The sequence below is a fragment of the Taudactylus pleione genome, unplaced genomic scaffold (assembly GCF_031769625.1).
Source record: "Taudactylus pleione unplaced genomic scaffold, aTauple2 ptg000393l, whole genome shotgun sequence".
In the NCBI taxonomy this organism is placed as follows: domain Eukaryota; kingdom Metazoa; phylum Chordata; class Amphibia; order Anura; family Myobatrachidae; genus Taudactylus; species Taudactylus pleione.
The window spans coordinates 817644-833993 of NW_028284794.1; the positions used below are offsets into that span (position 1 = coordinate 817644).

Consider the following 16350-nt stretch of genomic DNA (forward strand, 5'->3'; position numbering starts at 1 on the left):
GGTGGCGGCATCGTGGTACAAGATTTAACAGCATACAAAGCCGAAATATACAGTCAATTGAGTAATACCACAGTAAACGAGTTATTATCGGGGGACCCTACGTTGGTGTTCAAAAAATAATTTGATGATATGTTATCTCAGGCAGTACAGGATAATATTATTAACCAATACACTAGAGATGCATTGACTCAGCCATATCCCAAAATTCCTGTCCTATATACCATCCCAAAGCTGCATAAGAATGCTACCTGTCCGCCCGGTAGGTCTATTATAGCAGCTCGTGACTCACTATTTTACAGCATCTTGCAATATCTAGATCACTTCCTTCAGCCCCTTATTCAGAAAGAAAAAACCTTTCTGGAGGATACCACAGCATTCATACTGAGACTTCAGGCACTGTCTCCCCTTCAGGGGTCACATCTGATGTGCACCATTGATGTATGCAGTTTGTATACCAGCATCCCTCAGGCACAAGGGATTGAAGCGGTTCGTAGGTACATTCTGCGCAAATCTGAATACCAAGGTCCTCTCATTGATTTTTCTATCCAGCTTCTCACGTGGACTTTAATGAGGAATTACTTTATTTTCGACAAGAAGATTTACATTCAACGCTCCGGATGTGCCATGGGATCATGCGTAGCCCCGAGCTTCGCCCACATATTTATGTTTGCTGTCGAAGAAGACTACTTTTTCTCGAAGTCCATTGTCTTAGCATCTATATTGGGGCATTGTCGATACATAGATGACATTTTTCTAATATGGAAGGGCACACAGGATGATTTTGTTCATTTGATTCAAGATATCTATAAGCGGGATTGCCCGATTAAATTAAAATTTGAAAATAGCTATGACAGTATCCATTTTTTGGATGTTTCCATCACTATCCAGCATGCTGCTACCATTCAAACCTCCATGTACTACAAAACTACAGATAGGAACACCCTTCTATCATCAGAGTGGTGAGAATCTGCAGTGATCCCAGTGATGCTACGATACAGATGCAGAATATGATGCTCAAGTTCCTCAATTGATTATATCATTACAAATCTAATATTAGGGCCAAGGATTGAGCATTGGCTATTTGTTGCAGCGATGAGCTTTCACCCTCTCTGCAGAAGAACCACTCAAATTGTCTAGTGTGGACACAAGTATACTCCTCTGGCAGCATGGAACTAATGAAAACGGCGAAAAAAATGTGTCCCATAGTATCTACAGATAAACAGATCCCAGCCCTTCTAGGGTCCTCCATACTACCCTCATTTAAATGGGGCAGAAACATCAGGGATATTATAGTACACAATGACAAATCTAGTCATTTTTTGACACGTAAGCCGGGTAACTACAAATGCATTGGACGTGCCACCTGCAGCTTTTTAGAGACAGGTGACACTTTTGTACACCCGAGATCGGGTAAAAAAATTCTTTATTAAGCATGCATTAACTTGCTCGAGCAAATTTGTAGTGTACTATATCAGATGTCCCTGTAGTATGTTGTATATTGGCAAGACTACTCGCCAATTAATAGAAAGCATGGCCATGCATTGTTCCAGTATAAGGGCTGCCTTAGAGGGTAAGGGTTGCGATCAGCCAGTTGCTTATAATTTTCATGAGTTACAGCATAATCTATCAAGCATTAGATATAAAATGATAGATTGGGTACCGCCTAACATTAGAGGTGGTGACAGAAGGCGTATCCTTCTACAGAAGAGGCTAAATGGATTTATACTCTACAGACCGTACATCCTTTAGGTCTTAATGAGAGACTTTCCCTTACCTGTTTTCTATAATGATCATGTTAATAGGGAAACTCTAGCCTGCCATCTGCACATTCTTCACTAGCTGATTATTATATAGTGCCCGTTTATATGGGCACACTGATATCAGCGGTCTGCTTTTCATTGTGGACATGTCAACAGCTATTGTTAGGATGTTTACATGAGTTTCATTGTTACATTGTTCCACCACTACTGCTTTTATGTTTTTATGTCTTCTGCTTTTTATGACATATATGTGTATTTGCCTGATGAGTTTGGTGCATGTGCGCACACTCATCTATATGTATCGCCCTGTCTCCAGGTCATACTGTATACCAATCTGATGGTTTTGTTGTCGGTTGCCTCGGTGACGGCACGGGTGCTGACCACGCCCCCCATGTCTGGTATTAGCGCTGGTGTGTCCCATGTGAGTGAGGTCATCGGCAGGTGCAGCAGTGGGGGAGATTGTGAAGGTGATTGCCACATAGGGGTGAGTAGATAGCTATTTATGTTCTGTTTTTGTACACATTCTGTATTTTGATAAAAGCGCTGTGCACTGAAACGATGGCTATACTATTGGCTCTGTCTGGTTTGTTATACTGTTGCTGTTGAGACCTATGAAGTGCCCTCCGTTTTCCCATATATATGTGCACTTTTGTTGGACTGGCACCCAGGCACATTGCTGTCATTGCTGGCACCCAGGCACATTGCTGTCATTGCTGTCATTGGCGAGTGCCGGACTATTCTGCACCTATATATGTATATATATATATATCTCTTAAGGATCAGAAAAATATTCTTCCAGCTCTGTAGAAATTAATAGATAGTGAGAAATTTAATTACACGCAGTATGTTATGAAACATAGTTTAGTCATAAGCAGAGGACAAAAAGTTATAATTAAAACAAAAACACACAGATTGCTACATTTTCCACTACTCTGAGTTATATAAATAGAAATGTCACCATATTTGGAGATATGTCACTAAAAAGGGAAATTAGCTCATTCTATTTATTAACATTATTTTTACTAAAATAAAGTGAAAAAGGGTGTTTTCACACCCTTTTCACATTATTTTAGTTTCACCTGTAGTTATTACAGGGAAATTGGAGTAGAATTTGTAAAATTCTACTCCAACCCCTAGTATCACTTATTTTTAGTAAGCAGATCGCATTTCCCATAATTGTAATGGGAAATGTGATCCGACCAGAGTTACTAAAAATAAATTGTAAAAAAATACCGGGGGAAGCCCTGTGATAATAACGCCTCCTGGAGGTGGCGTTATCCAGGGTCTCCCCCAGTTACCGGGCTCCCACTCTGCTCTAACGGGGAGAGCAGAGATGGGAGCTGGTACCAGTAATCAGCTGTGTGGTCTAAGCAGACCGCAAGCTGATTGCTGTAAAAAAAAGAAAAAAAAAATTTTAAATTTTTTTTTTACTTACCTGACTCCAGGGACCAGTGATCGGGCCTCCGGTGATGGCTCCTCTCCGGTCAGCTGGTCTCCCATAGTACACTGGGGCCCGGTCATCAGGTGATCGGGCCCCAGTGCAGTAATATCACACTACAATCCGCATTCAATATGCGGATTGTAGTAAATAGAGCCCTAAATATCACCATGGAAGTGTGCACATTTGATTTAATCTGTACAGTATCAGGGGCATTTTAACAAATAAGGGTGCCCTTGTGCAATTATTTTCTGCGAGCCTCCCATGTACATTGCAGTTACCTGATAACCAATGGCACAATAACTGTAATATAGTCTTGAATATAGAACCATAGTGCCAAAATTCTAGATTTTTGAGACAATTTGGATGCTCCGGGGCACAGGAAGGGCAGCGGTGTACACACCCGATGCAATGTAAGACTGCTCTGGGCGGCACTTCTGCAGAGATCTTAGCCGCCCAATGCTGTTCCAGACACCCTGATAGCCAGATGTGGGGACCATGGGGCAGCGGGGGCTGGGGGCTATACAAAGGGCTCTGTGCACTCGCACACCCCTAATTATAGCGAAATAGTTTTCTTGGGGGGGGCATTGATAGCTGAAAGGGATATGTAAGAAAGTGCAGCTCACCAGCATGTAATTTGAGTCACATTTCTGTTACTAACAACCCTCATCCATTTCGCTAAACCTCTTACTTCCTTTTATCTGCATTGCCTAATGCAAATTCCTCTATTTTATAAGGATGTTCATCGGAGGCAGCAGTAAGGTCTCCTCATTTATGTGCAGTGCTATAAGTAATGGGAACATACGTTATAAGCGCAGCTGTCCCAAGTACAGATCAGTATGTGTCTGTATAATAAGGCATCTTTGGTTATACTGTAAAATTGGTATACTTTGAAGTCTAGCATCCCTTGTTCTGCTTAGGTACTGTAACACATTCCCAGAACCTTTTTTATTTCTTTAAAGAATAATGTATTTTTATTTTTTACTGGTTGGAACAAAAATACTTTGATAAATAAACATCTTATTATTACCAAACTCACCATGTGTTTCAGTGCTTGCCAAATATCCGCTGTAAAAGGCACTTACTAACCACAGCAGACACGCAGGACACTTAGCTTTCTGTTTTAGGGAAGTGACTGAGCACTTATGGTTCATGGCAAATTGTGGAACTGTCCACTCAGATGGGGAGGTGTTTGTTGACAAACGCAACAATCCCACTGCAAAGTCTTTCTTTCTATCACTGTAGGGACACCGCATAATAATTTCTAGTGTTTCCCTTTTTCTCATAAAATACTTCTCACTGAATTATAATATTTATGTCTTTATTAGGTCATGAGAATGATGGGACATACAGTAAGAACTGCCTTTATTTCATGTGTCACACCTGTATTTTATAATATTTTTTGCATGTTTAACTGTATATAGAAACTTAGAAAAAACTTGAAATACTGTGCATAGTGATATAAAATAATCTCAATCAAATTTAGACATATAATTGTGTTTGCTTTCTAATGAAGTACTTGTAGCTGGTGATATTGACTTATATTATTAATTTCACAACAGCACCAGGAAGTGTAGTGGTTTTCCACTACAACATTAAATCTTTTTCATGTATAACTGTGCTGCCCAATATAGTTATTATTATTATTATTATTATTATTATTATTATTATTATTATTATTATTATTATTATTAATATTATATTGTTGATTATATTATTGTTGTATTATTGTTGTTGATGTTATTATTATTATTATTATTATTATTATTATTATTATTATTATTATTATTATATGTTGATGATATTATTATTGTATTGTTGTTGTTGATGTTATTATTATTATTATTATTATTATTATTTTGTTGATGATATTATTATTATTATTATTATTATTATTATTATTATTATTATTATATTGCTGATGATATTATTATTGTATTGTTGTTGATGTTGTTATTATTAATATTATTATTTTATTGTTGTTATTGATGATATTATTATTATTTATTTTCACTCTCTTACATAGAACAAATTGTAACTTTGCCGATTCTGTCACAGAGCAGTATTTAGTGCCCAATTCCTGGGCCACATAGGGCCTGATTCTGGACAATGGCGTGTTCACATACTTGAGCGATTATATGAAATTGCACAAGCAGAAGAATTTATGAAAGCCCCTATGGCGCATGCATTACACAGAATGCACACACCAAGGCACTGTTGATATCAGGTCAGACAGTATCAGAAATGTTGTGGTAACATGATGGGTGGTCCTGGGCAATGACTGGGAGGTGGCTAGGTGTGCATGCAAATATGGTTTGTTCAGTGGGCGATATGGGTGTGTCATGGGCATGTATCAGTGCAAGCAGCTGCGTTCCCATATGCAAAGCTGCACGCATCATAGGCCGTGGTCAGGTGCAGAAACTGCACCTGCCATAGAGCTGGTGCAAGTTTTGATGGTGTGACCAATGGGGGTGTATAAGGATGCACCAATCGGTATTATAGTGTGCACTGGTGTTAGAAGTGGGTTTCTCAGTCCTTGCACATTCAGCCAAACAAATGTACACAAAGGAAGGAGTTTGTAACGGCATTTGCATAACCTCGCAGACAGGCGACCACCAAAAGACGCTGCTGCATGCGCTTAGCCTGTGACTCAGAACCAGGTCCATAATCTCATATGGGCTGATTTCTTTCATGTTGCTTCAGATGTTCATGTTCTGTGGGAAGAAATAGCAAGTTCTCAGCTGCTGCCACCACAGGGAATGTGTCTTTGTTATTTGATCCTACATTGATCCCCTTTATATAAATACATGTGAATATGTATTTATGTTACTGAGACAAACACTCTGTGACATTAAGCAGCAGGAAGTCAACCTAATGATTATAGGAGGTTAGAGTCCATGGATCCCATGCCCACACAAACAGATATTATATGTAATGCATATGGTGGTAATGCAGAAAGTTATTTATTATTTTTTAACAGTTATTTACACACCTCTGAAAATCTATAGGAAAATACAATCAAATAATGTACAGAAAGAGCTCATTATTTGGCAGCAATTTACAGACAATTAAAAAAAGTATTAACAGCTGAGCAGATGAAAGGGGTGGTTACAGTAATAACCACACCAGTAATAACCACACCAGTAATAACCACCCTAGTAATAACCACAGCAGTAATAACCACCCTAGTAATAACCACAGCAGTAACAACCACACCAGTAATAACCACACCAGTAATAACCACCCTAGTAATAACCACAGCAGTAATAACCACCCTAGTAATAACCACAGCAGTAACAACCACACCAGTAATAACCACAGCAGTAACAACCACACCAGTAATAACCACCCTAGTAATAACCACAGCAGTAACAACCACACCAGTAATAACCACCCTAGTAATAACCACAGCAGTAACAACCACACCAGTAATAACCACAGCAGTAACAACCACACCAGTAATAACCACCCTAGTAATAACCACAGCAGTAACAACCACACCAGTAATAATCACCCCAGTAATAACTACCCTAGTAATAACCCCACCAGTATCAACCACACCAGTAATAACCACAGCAGTAACAACCACACCAGTAATAATCACCCCAGTAATAACCCCACCAGTATCAACCACACCAGTAATAACCACCCTAGTAATAACCACAGCAGTAATAACCACCCTAGTAATAACCACAGCAGTAACAACCACACCAGTAATAACCACAGCAGTAACAACCACACCAGTAATAACCACCCTAGTAATAACCACAGCAGTAACAACCACACCAGTAATAACCACCCTAGTAATAACCACAGCAGTAACAACCACACCAGTAATAACCACAGCAGTAACAACCACACCAGTAATAACCACCCTAGTAATAACCACAGCAGTAACAACCACACCAGTAATAATCACCCCAGTAATAACTACCCTAGTAATAACCCCACCAGTATCAACCACACCAGTAATAACCACAGCAGTAACAACCACACCAGTAATAATCACCCCAGTAATAACCCCACCAGTATCAACCACACCAGTAAAACCCACCCCAGTAACAACCACACCAGTAAAACCCACCCCAGTAACAACCACACCAGTAATAACCCCACCGGTAACAACCACACCAGTAATAACCACTTTAGTAATAATCCCACCAGTAATAACCCCACCAGTAACAACCACATCCGTTTAGTATTACATCAATATTCCAAAATCACAAATATCTCCTCAATATATTTATGTAGGACACAAGCACCCTCCAATATAAACTTCAGAAGGTGCTTCCGCAATAACCAAAAAAGTAAACTCCAAATCATTAAGAGACAAAGGTGCTGAATCTGAGTTGGGAACATAACAACAAAAAGCACTTTGCACCTTAGTAACACCATGCTGCACTGTGGGGATGGGGGAAGGGGGGATAGATGTAAGATGTGCAGAGAGATTTGAGAGGGTCATGTGACATCTAAACTCAAATCTAATCTGTCCAGCATTTGTGGGCTACATGCAATTGCAGCCAATATTTACCCTGCACACAAAGAAATTAAATATTTGCACCCCTTGCATTGCAATATGGTTTGTCCAGGGGAAAAGTTACTGTACCTGCTTTTTTTTTTTTGCTCCCAAATTAGAAGCAGCCCCAAAGTAAGCACCAGCATCACACTGATGTATAAACCACAACTTTTATAACTTTTATAAATTCCATGTAAAAGATTTTGACACGGTAACATAATGTAAAAACCAGCAAAATCAAAACAATTGTTGAAAAAATGTGCAAAGGAAATAAAAAGTATTAATAGCAACATTTGTGGTTTGTTCCTGCAATTCTTATGCTTTATATTCTCTCTGACTTTTCTTCTTACCGGGCACCTTTACACAGTAATGTACATTATTTTTTCACCTCACTATTGAATCAATCTATTTTTTGTGTCCTATTAGGTTTGGTGGAAAGTAAGCTGTGATGTTATAAACATTGTCTCAGGACAGAATGTCTAGGAAGGAATAATCCCCATAGCCATTGTTACTATTATTAATAAATCTATTATTTCATACTCAGGGGTCTATCCACTAAAGAACATTTGTGGGATATCCCCTGAAGACAGATTAAAAAAAAAATATCTTTGCTCTAATGACTCCAAAGACTGAAAGGAGGATGGTATGAGCAGTCAACACATGAGTATAATATGACGGAGATATATAGGAGACACAATTGAGGGCAGTACATGCAGTATACCCTACTTAGATTCTCAGACAAGCATTTACACAAAGAGCATGGCTACTTAGCTCAGGTGAAGAAACATAGATCTTGATTTACAGGTCAGGTCTTGGCAGAAGAAGCCAAGAAGGATTTTCTAACATCCCAGGGTATGTCCAAGTAACATGCTCTGCTTAGCCAGTCCAAAGTAACTATAATGACTGGAACGTCTTCTCTTTTATCTTCTTTAGTAACCAAAGAAGCATATCCACTAGAATGAACTGGAAAATTAAAGTCCCAAGGCACTGACCTGACATCTACAGTAAATGCTCAACCATGACATCATCAAAACGATGTCGGGCAAACCCCACCTGCAGAGAAATCCTCTAATAAAGGAATTGCTCCCCAGGATGAAAGTTTTAGTGACTGAGAAAACACCTGTACTGAACATCAGGTGACTGGAACATTTTGCTCTGTCCATTGAAATCCAACATGTCTCTCTCATGGTTAGATGAATCCTGGTGCTCCATGATAAATAAAGTACAACATCACCATGGTGGAATATTATTTGAGTCCAATAAACTATTCCACAACTAGGAAGTAGAAGATCTTGGCCAGAATTCTCGACACATCTAGTTTCCAAAAACCCTGCCATTCTGAAGCTTGCTGTACCATACTCTCCTGCACAAATGAAGCACCTCTAACGCAGGTTCCAGCTGAGTAAATGCCAGGGAACCCATAGAGTATTGGACAAATAACTCAAACATTTGGCCAAACAACTCAGGGTCAAGAAACTGACCCGGAAGCCCTTTCCAGAGCAGCTTGGTTAAAAAGGACCTGCACTGACTCCGAGGCAATAAAGACTAGCTGAGCAAGCTTTTCAAAGAGGCAGCAATTGACCTGGTCCCATCAGATGCCAAACCCCATAGTACAAGTCAGACAGAGACCCTCAGCTGGCAGACTGCACAATTTCAGGAGCATCTGATGATCTCATCATGATGGTACTATAGATTGGACAATCCACTGAACTAAGGTACTGTACCCTCCAAGCCTTTGCTTTCCTTAGACATGATAGTACAGTAAGTGATTAACAGCCACAGGATAATAAGAAAACACAATCAGAAACATGAAAGTGATGGTGACAGACAGGTTGCAGCGCCCAGTAATTCTGAGAGAACCCCGTCACTGCACTAGTGCTCATCAGAGCCTCCAGCATCGGGATCTGGGGCCTGTCCATGGAGGTGGTTTTTGGTGCTACCAGGGCCTGCTCAATACCCCCTCCCACTCCCCACAAATGTCAGTACTGTGCGGGTTTCCTGCATGCATCTCTGAGCCATAGCCACAATCCTCAGCACAGAGAACATTAAAAAACTTTAAAGCCTGCAAATGTGAGAAGCCTATACACTGTAACTGAACTAAACGGAGTACTTACTGCAGGCATGGGGTATATAAGGAAGGAGCACATACACTGTCATGGCACTAAACGGAGTACTTACTGCAGGCATGGGGTATATAAGGGAGGAGCACATACACTGTAACTGAACTAAACGGAGTACTTACTGCAGGCATGGGGTATATAAGGAAGGAGCACACACACTGTAACTGCACTAAACGGAGTACTTACTGCAGGCATGGGGTATATAAGGGAGGAGCACATACACTGTCATGGCACTAAACGGAGTACTTACTGCAGGTATGGGGTATATAAGGGAGGAGCACATACACTGTAACTGAACTAAACGGAGTACTTACTGCAGGAATGGGGTATATAAGGGAGGAGCACATACACTGTCATGGCACTAAACGGAGTACTTACTGCAGGCATGGGGTATATAAGGGAGGAGCACATATACTGTCATGGCACTAAACGGAGTACCTACTGCAGACATGGGGTATATAAGGGAGGAGCACATACACTGTCATGGCACTAAAAGGAGTACTTACTGCAGGCCTGGGGTATATAAGGGAGGAGCACATATACTGTCATGGCACTAAACGGAGTACTTACTGCAGGCATGGGGTATATAAGGGAGGAGCACATACACTGTCATGGCACTAAACGGAGTACTTACTGCAGGCATGGGGTATATAAGGGAGGAGCACATATACTATCATGGCACTAAACGGAGTACTTACTGCAGGCATGGGGTATATAAGGGAGGAGCACATACACTGACATGGCACTAAACGGAGTACTTACTGCAGGCATGGGGTATATAAGGGAGGAGCACATATACTATCATGGCACTAAACGGAGTACTTACTGCAGGCATGGGGTATATAAGGGAGGAGCACATACACTGACATGGCACTAAAAGGAGTACTTACTGCAGGCCTGGGGTATATAAGGGAGGAGCACATATACTGTCATGGCACTAAACGGAGTACTTACTGCAGGCATGGGGTATATAAGGGAGGAGCACATACACTGTCATGGCACTAAACGGAGTACTTACTGCAGGCCTGGGGTATATAAGGGAGGAGCACATATACTGTCATGGCACTAAACGGAGTACTTACTGCAGGCATGGGGTATATAAGGAAGGAGCACATACACTGTCATGGCACTAAACGGAGTACTTACTGCAGGCATGGGGTATATAAGGAAGGAGCACATACACTGTCATGGCACTATACGGAGTACTTACTGCAGGCATGGGGTATATAAGGGAGGAGCACATACACTGACATGGCACTATACGGAGTACTTACTGCAGGCATAGGGTATATAAGGGAGGAGCACATACAAGATTCTGAGATTTAACGTCCCTGCATTACTCCTGTGCCCTCTTCTGTATGCCTCACTGATACCCACAAATTGAGGGATAAGAAATAGACCATTTAAATAAAAGTGATATTAAAAATCCAGTCTTAGCAAATGTGTCCTGCCAAAAAATGCCTTGTGTACAAACCATATGTGACAGAGATAGGAAGAGGGTAAAAACAATATTTTACACTTTTAATAAAACTTGTTAAGGATTAAAGTCTGACATTGCTGTGCTTACCCTGCCCAGATTATGTTCAGTGGTAGCTCTGTGTTTTGCATTGGACATTCACTCCACGATGCTGTCCAGCACTACAGAAAGTGGTGTGACTATACACTCGTGAGCCAAAAAAGTTTTTTCATTGAAGTGTCTCTCACCGCTTCAATTAGGCTACAACCGACTGACCCAAAGCCAGTGAGATGGCTCAACTGTGTTGGAAAACACCTCCCTGCAATTGCCGGCTACCTGTAGGTGAGCGCACGGTAATTCCATACATCTCACCACTGTATAGTGCATTAATACTACAAGTCTGCATAAGCAATTGACAATCCAAGTGACAGACTGTCCATTATAAATACACACACCTATTCAAATGGAAAATGTAGTGTACACATTTTAAAATAATTTATATATATATTATTTACTATCTTCCTATTTTTTTCTTGTTTTTCTTTTCTGAGGCTGTCGTGTTTACTACAAAGGGAGCAGCCAGTGTCTGTGCTGAATAAACTCTTTATATTTTGTTATATTTAAAAAATATATATATTTAATTATTTAAAATGTATTGGTGTTTTATATTCAATTATTTACCAGGAACCAAGTTGGGAAACATTAATATCTTGCCCTTGTTGCAATATAAGAATTATCAAATAAAAAGTTACTAATTATTATTAATTGTGTTAAAGAAACATTGTTTGAGATGCAAAATACTAGTACAGAAGTTTTATGAGAATTGAGTGATGCGAAGATAAAGGGGGAAAATTAAATTCAGCATAATGGTCGCAATGTGCCCCCACAATGGTCTAGAGAAAGCTCTTTGGCTGCGGTATTAAACAGCAATGTGCTCAGCCAAACACCAAGCTGCCACACCATGCTGATTGAGTCCCCCAACTCTATTATGTAAAAGGTCTATGTTAGTCAAAACCATCTAGTACTGCTTAAGTATATTACTAAAATCAAATAAAATATTGTTAATTACATTAAAGCGAGTTGTTTGAAAAATAAGTTAAAATAAAAAACTAAATATATATTTTCAGCTTTACATGATCAAAAGGTATATACTGCTATCTGAAAGGAGATCAAATGCATGTAATTACTATCCCAAATGTAAGGTGGGGAGGATTACAATATTGTGGATTGATATTGGGGATGATTTAGTGTTAGGAGTGAATTACTAAATGCACTGGAGGTAAAAAATTGGTGCTGCAAGTGGGAAATGTAAAATGTATGACCCGATTAGAGTTGTGAGGGAGGTGTGGGCTTGCCCCATTCTAAAATGCAGTGTAATGATGGGCAAACGCTACTAGATATATTGTTTAATCGAACAGCGAACAATACATCAGTAGTGGACCAGCGAGTGTGTACAACCGATATGTCTGTGAACGACGTCATTTACAGACATATCAGGTCAGCCCTGCAGAACAGCCAATGCCTATATATTATGCAGATATATTGGTGCATCTGCATGTGTGTACGGGTGACCCACCATCCACCTGCACACTGGCTGAAGTAGCCACTGACACTGACATCACAACTGGATGGGTACATTTTAATGCTTGCCCAGTTGTGATGTCTGGACAGATATATGTAACAGCCAATTGGTAAGTGTGTATAGCTTACCAAATTGGCTGCTTGGTCAGCTTGACAGCTGTTGGCCACTCAGGTAAGGGCGTACCCAGTTTAAGAAGAAAACACCAGTTTTGTATGTGCATGCAGAAAGCAAGAGTAAGCAGTATCCACTATATATATATATATATATAGCGCAATAGGCAGCACTCACGGCAACTTCACAAAGATGACAATGCACTCGTAGGTATGTATATCAACGTTTCAGTACTCTATTCAATGGTCTTTCCTCAGGATACAATCAATTGATTTTTTTCCTGAGGAAAGAACCTTGAATAGAGTTCTGAAATGTTGATATACTTACCTACGAGTGCATTATTTCCTTACTTGGGAAGGGTAATTGAGGAAGGCACCAGGTGCACATTTCAATTTTAACCAGATGGAGTGCCAGCCGTAATTGCTGTATATATATATATATATATATATATATATATATACATATAGATGGGTGCTGCTACATCTTTGCTGCATATGCAGTAAATCGTGCCACGCATAGTGCGAAGCATGCGACTGAGAGCGGATATGCACACTGCGTTCACAGCCGTACCTCCATAGGATTGCATGGTGCATGCGCAGTGCATGCCATAGCTTACCGTATCATATGTTGCTGCGGTTAATCACATGGTGCGATGTGTGCGCATGTTTGTAGTGTGATCGGCAAAGATGTAGCAGGACACATCTGTATATAGTAAGAGTCTGCTTACAAAGGAATGTGTATACATGAGATGTCTTCCTGACACTAGCTATGCCCCACCAGCCCTAACTATCATCCACCTGCTATTCAGCATCAGACGCCCTGCCCACTGAATCCCACAATCCTTTTTTCATACCCACACATCCCAAACCCATCACACCCATGTAGTGCACCTGTGTGTAGAACCATTTCTGCAGGAAAAAGCAGGATCCTTAACCTTGTCTGTCCTTTTCCTGGGGAACGAGTCCTGTTCTGGACATCAGAACATGGCAAAGTTCCCCTTTTGCCACATACCCTTCCCTTTAGCTTTGCCATACTTTTCAAAGCAGATTCTTCTTCTGGAAAAAATTGTCATTTTCCCAACTCCACCTCCCTCGGCATCACCAATTCAGGTGAATCAGCTGCTCTGCGGAGCCCAAACGTCTGTGACCCGGCATCAGCATTATTATTGAGAACCACAGGTCTAGGTTTCTCTATGATCCTTCTGAGAGCAATATAGTTTACTATGCGAAAAGCACTGCACTATGGCAAACTCTACTGTAAGGTATTCCCATCATGCACAATTGTTGCTATTGCACTTTGCAATATTGTGTGTTTATTTTTATTGGGCCTGATTCAGCAAGGATCGCAACTTCGTTTACGCATGCAATCGGCCAATTGTTGCGAACTGCGCATGCACATGCATCACAGTGCACATGCGCGAACTAGCCACGGCGATCAGGACTGCGATCGCAGTGACTAGGCAGACCCATCGCAGAGTGAATAACAGGAAGGGCCATTTGTGGGTGGTGACTGGGGGTGGTCGGCGAAACGTAGGCGTGCAAGTGAGTTTGAATGCCGTTGCATGGGCGTGCATAAATTATCCACTGCGATGCCGTACGCAGCTTGAGGCCTTATAGCGTACGATGAGGTTACCAATTCCTGAGTAAGGTCAGACCTTGTGCAAGTGTGCGCGAGGCTGCGATTGTACTCCATGTTACTGATGGTTTCACAGTCTTGCTAAACATTACGGATGTGTGTAAGGTAAGGTGGGCGTCCCTGTGTAGTGCTGCGATGGCATAGCGATCACAATGGAGTAGCATACTTTCGCAGTAAGGCTGCGTGCCTAATCGCTATTGCATTCACAGTTGCGATCCATACCGAATCAGGCCCATTATTTCAAGGAAGAAAAAAATTGGTAATACTAGTATCATAGAAAAACTTGTTAAGCCTTCTCACTGTAAAGGTGGGGGTTGTCACCGGCAGTAGCAAGGTTATACCGTGTGACGTATCGGACAAACAGTGAAAACAAAGAAAAAAGCTTTTAGCCCTTTGATAAATATGCCCCTAAATTATATAAGTTTCAGGATAAACTGAAATGATTTGATACAATTTAGGATACAATATATAAGAGCAGTGACCTCTATAACCAGGTTCTCTGTTTGGTCAGGCTGAGCATAGTAGTAAGGATTCTGGAACCTCTCACATGGTAACTTCATGATACATCACCCTGTTCTATAGCCTGCTTTACACTCACCCCTCTGTAACTGTACACAAAGAGAATAGTGCACAGGAAATTCCGTTTACAACCACTAGAGAATGAATAATATACAATGATCCCTCACCTTGGATAGAGAATAGCAGGAGAAGGAGCTTGGTGGCCTCCATGTTCGGGTAAGTGAAGCTACTGGCGGGTTCTGTCGTTTCCCAGTGGTTACAAATAAAATACAAAAAAAAACACGTTTCCTGGACATCATGAATTGTGGTCAGAAGTTCTCCCAACTAGTTCTTCTTTTCATAGTTCCTCATATACCTACACTGGCGTAGTAAGTCCAGAGTGAAAAATGTGACTTAGCCTTTAGCCGTTTCCCATATAAATAGATAAAACATTGATGTGTTGATCGCACTGTGCGTCTTCAGCCGTGCTGCACTCACATAGAGGATTATGAAGCTGATGAGTGTTATTAGCGTAAAGGGCATATACAGGATATAGAGTATAGATCCTGATTGCAGGGTTTTTAGATGTAGCGTAGCATCTCTGTAATCACCTTCCCATAGAAGGCATAGGCTGTGTATAAATCAGAAGATGTAGGGCGCATAAAAGCAATAATGTTACTTGTAATAATAATCACATACACCTAAGTAAACAGTAGTCAGCATGTCACCACATAACAGGCACAGGATTAGCTGCACAGTCACCAGTATCGCTACCCAGAGAACCAGCGTCCTGTGCCTATATACAAAGCAGCCAGAATATCTCCTTAATATCACAGCAGCTCACATAATCTGGGCACGCCCAAATGCATTTCGTCAGTCCGTTCTCGGATAGGACTTCCTTAGGGCGTGTGATATCAAAGAGTGATTCTGGCATACAGTAGGGAGTGATTCGCACATGCAGTATGCCCAGTTCACCTCACATATGATTTTGCATCTTAACGGGCAGCATATGCACCTAGTTTGCAACAAGTCAAATCATCAGCATGCAGAACATATACCGCCGTACAGGTGGTAACTGCGTAAATGCTGGTCTGCACTAGTGGCTTTTGCATGTGTGAGAACGCAGATCGCCACCCACGTTCTACTTCTATGGTCATAAAGTTAGATGTGGTAAAAAAAATCTGTACTGGTCTGTAGGGGCAGATTTGTGTGCACCTGCTGTCTGGGCCTGACC

General features: G+C 40.9%; 1 protein-coding gene across 1 annotated transcript in view; it reads right to left on the minus strand.

The window, feature by feature from the left end:
- Positions 1-15347, minus strand: part of LOC148506831 (sialic acid-binding Ig-like lectin 12) — a 112506-nt gene extending 97159 nt beyond the window's left edge. The window contains exon 1 of the mRNA XM_088446079.1: positions 15305-15347. Coding sequence (XP_088302205.1) covers positions 15305-15347 — 43 coding nt within the window. The remainder of the gene's footprint in view (positions 1-15304) is intronic.
- Between the last annotated feature and the right edge of the window lie 1003 nt (positions 15348-16350).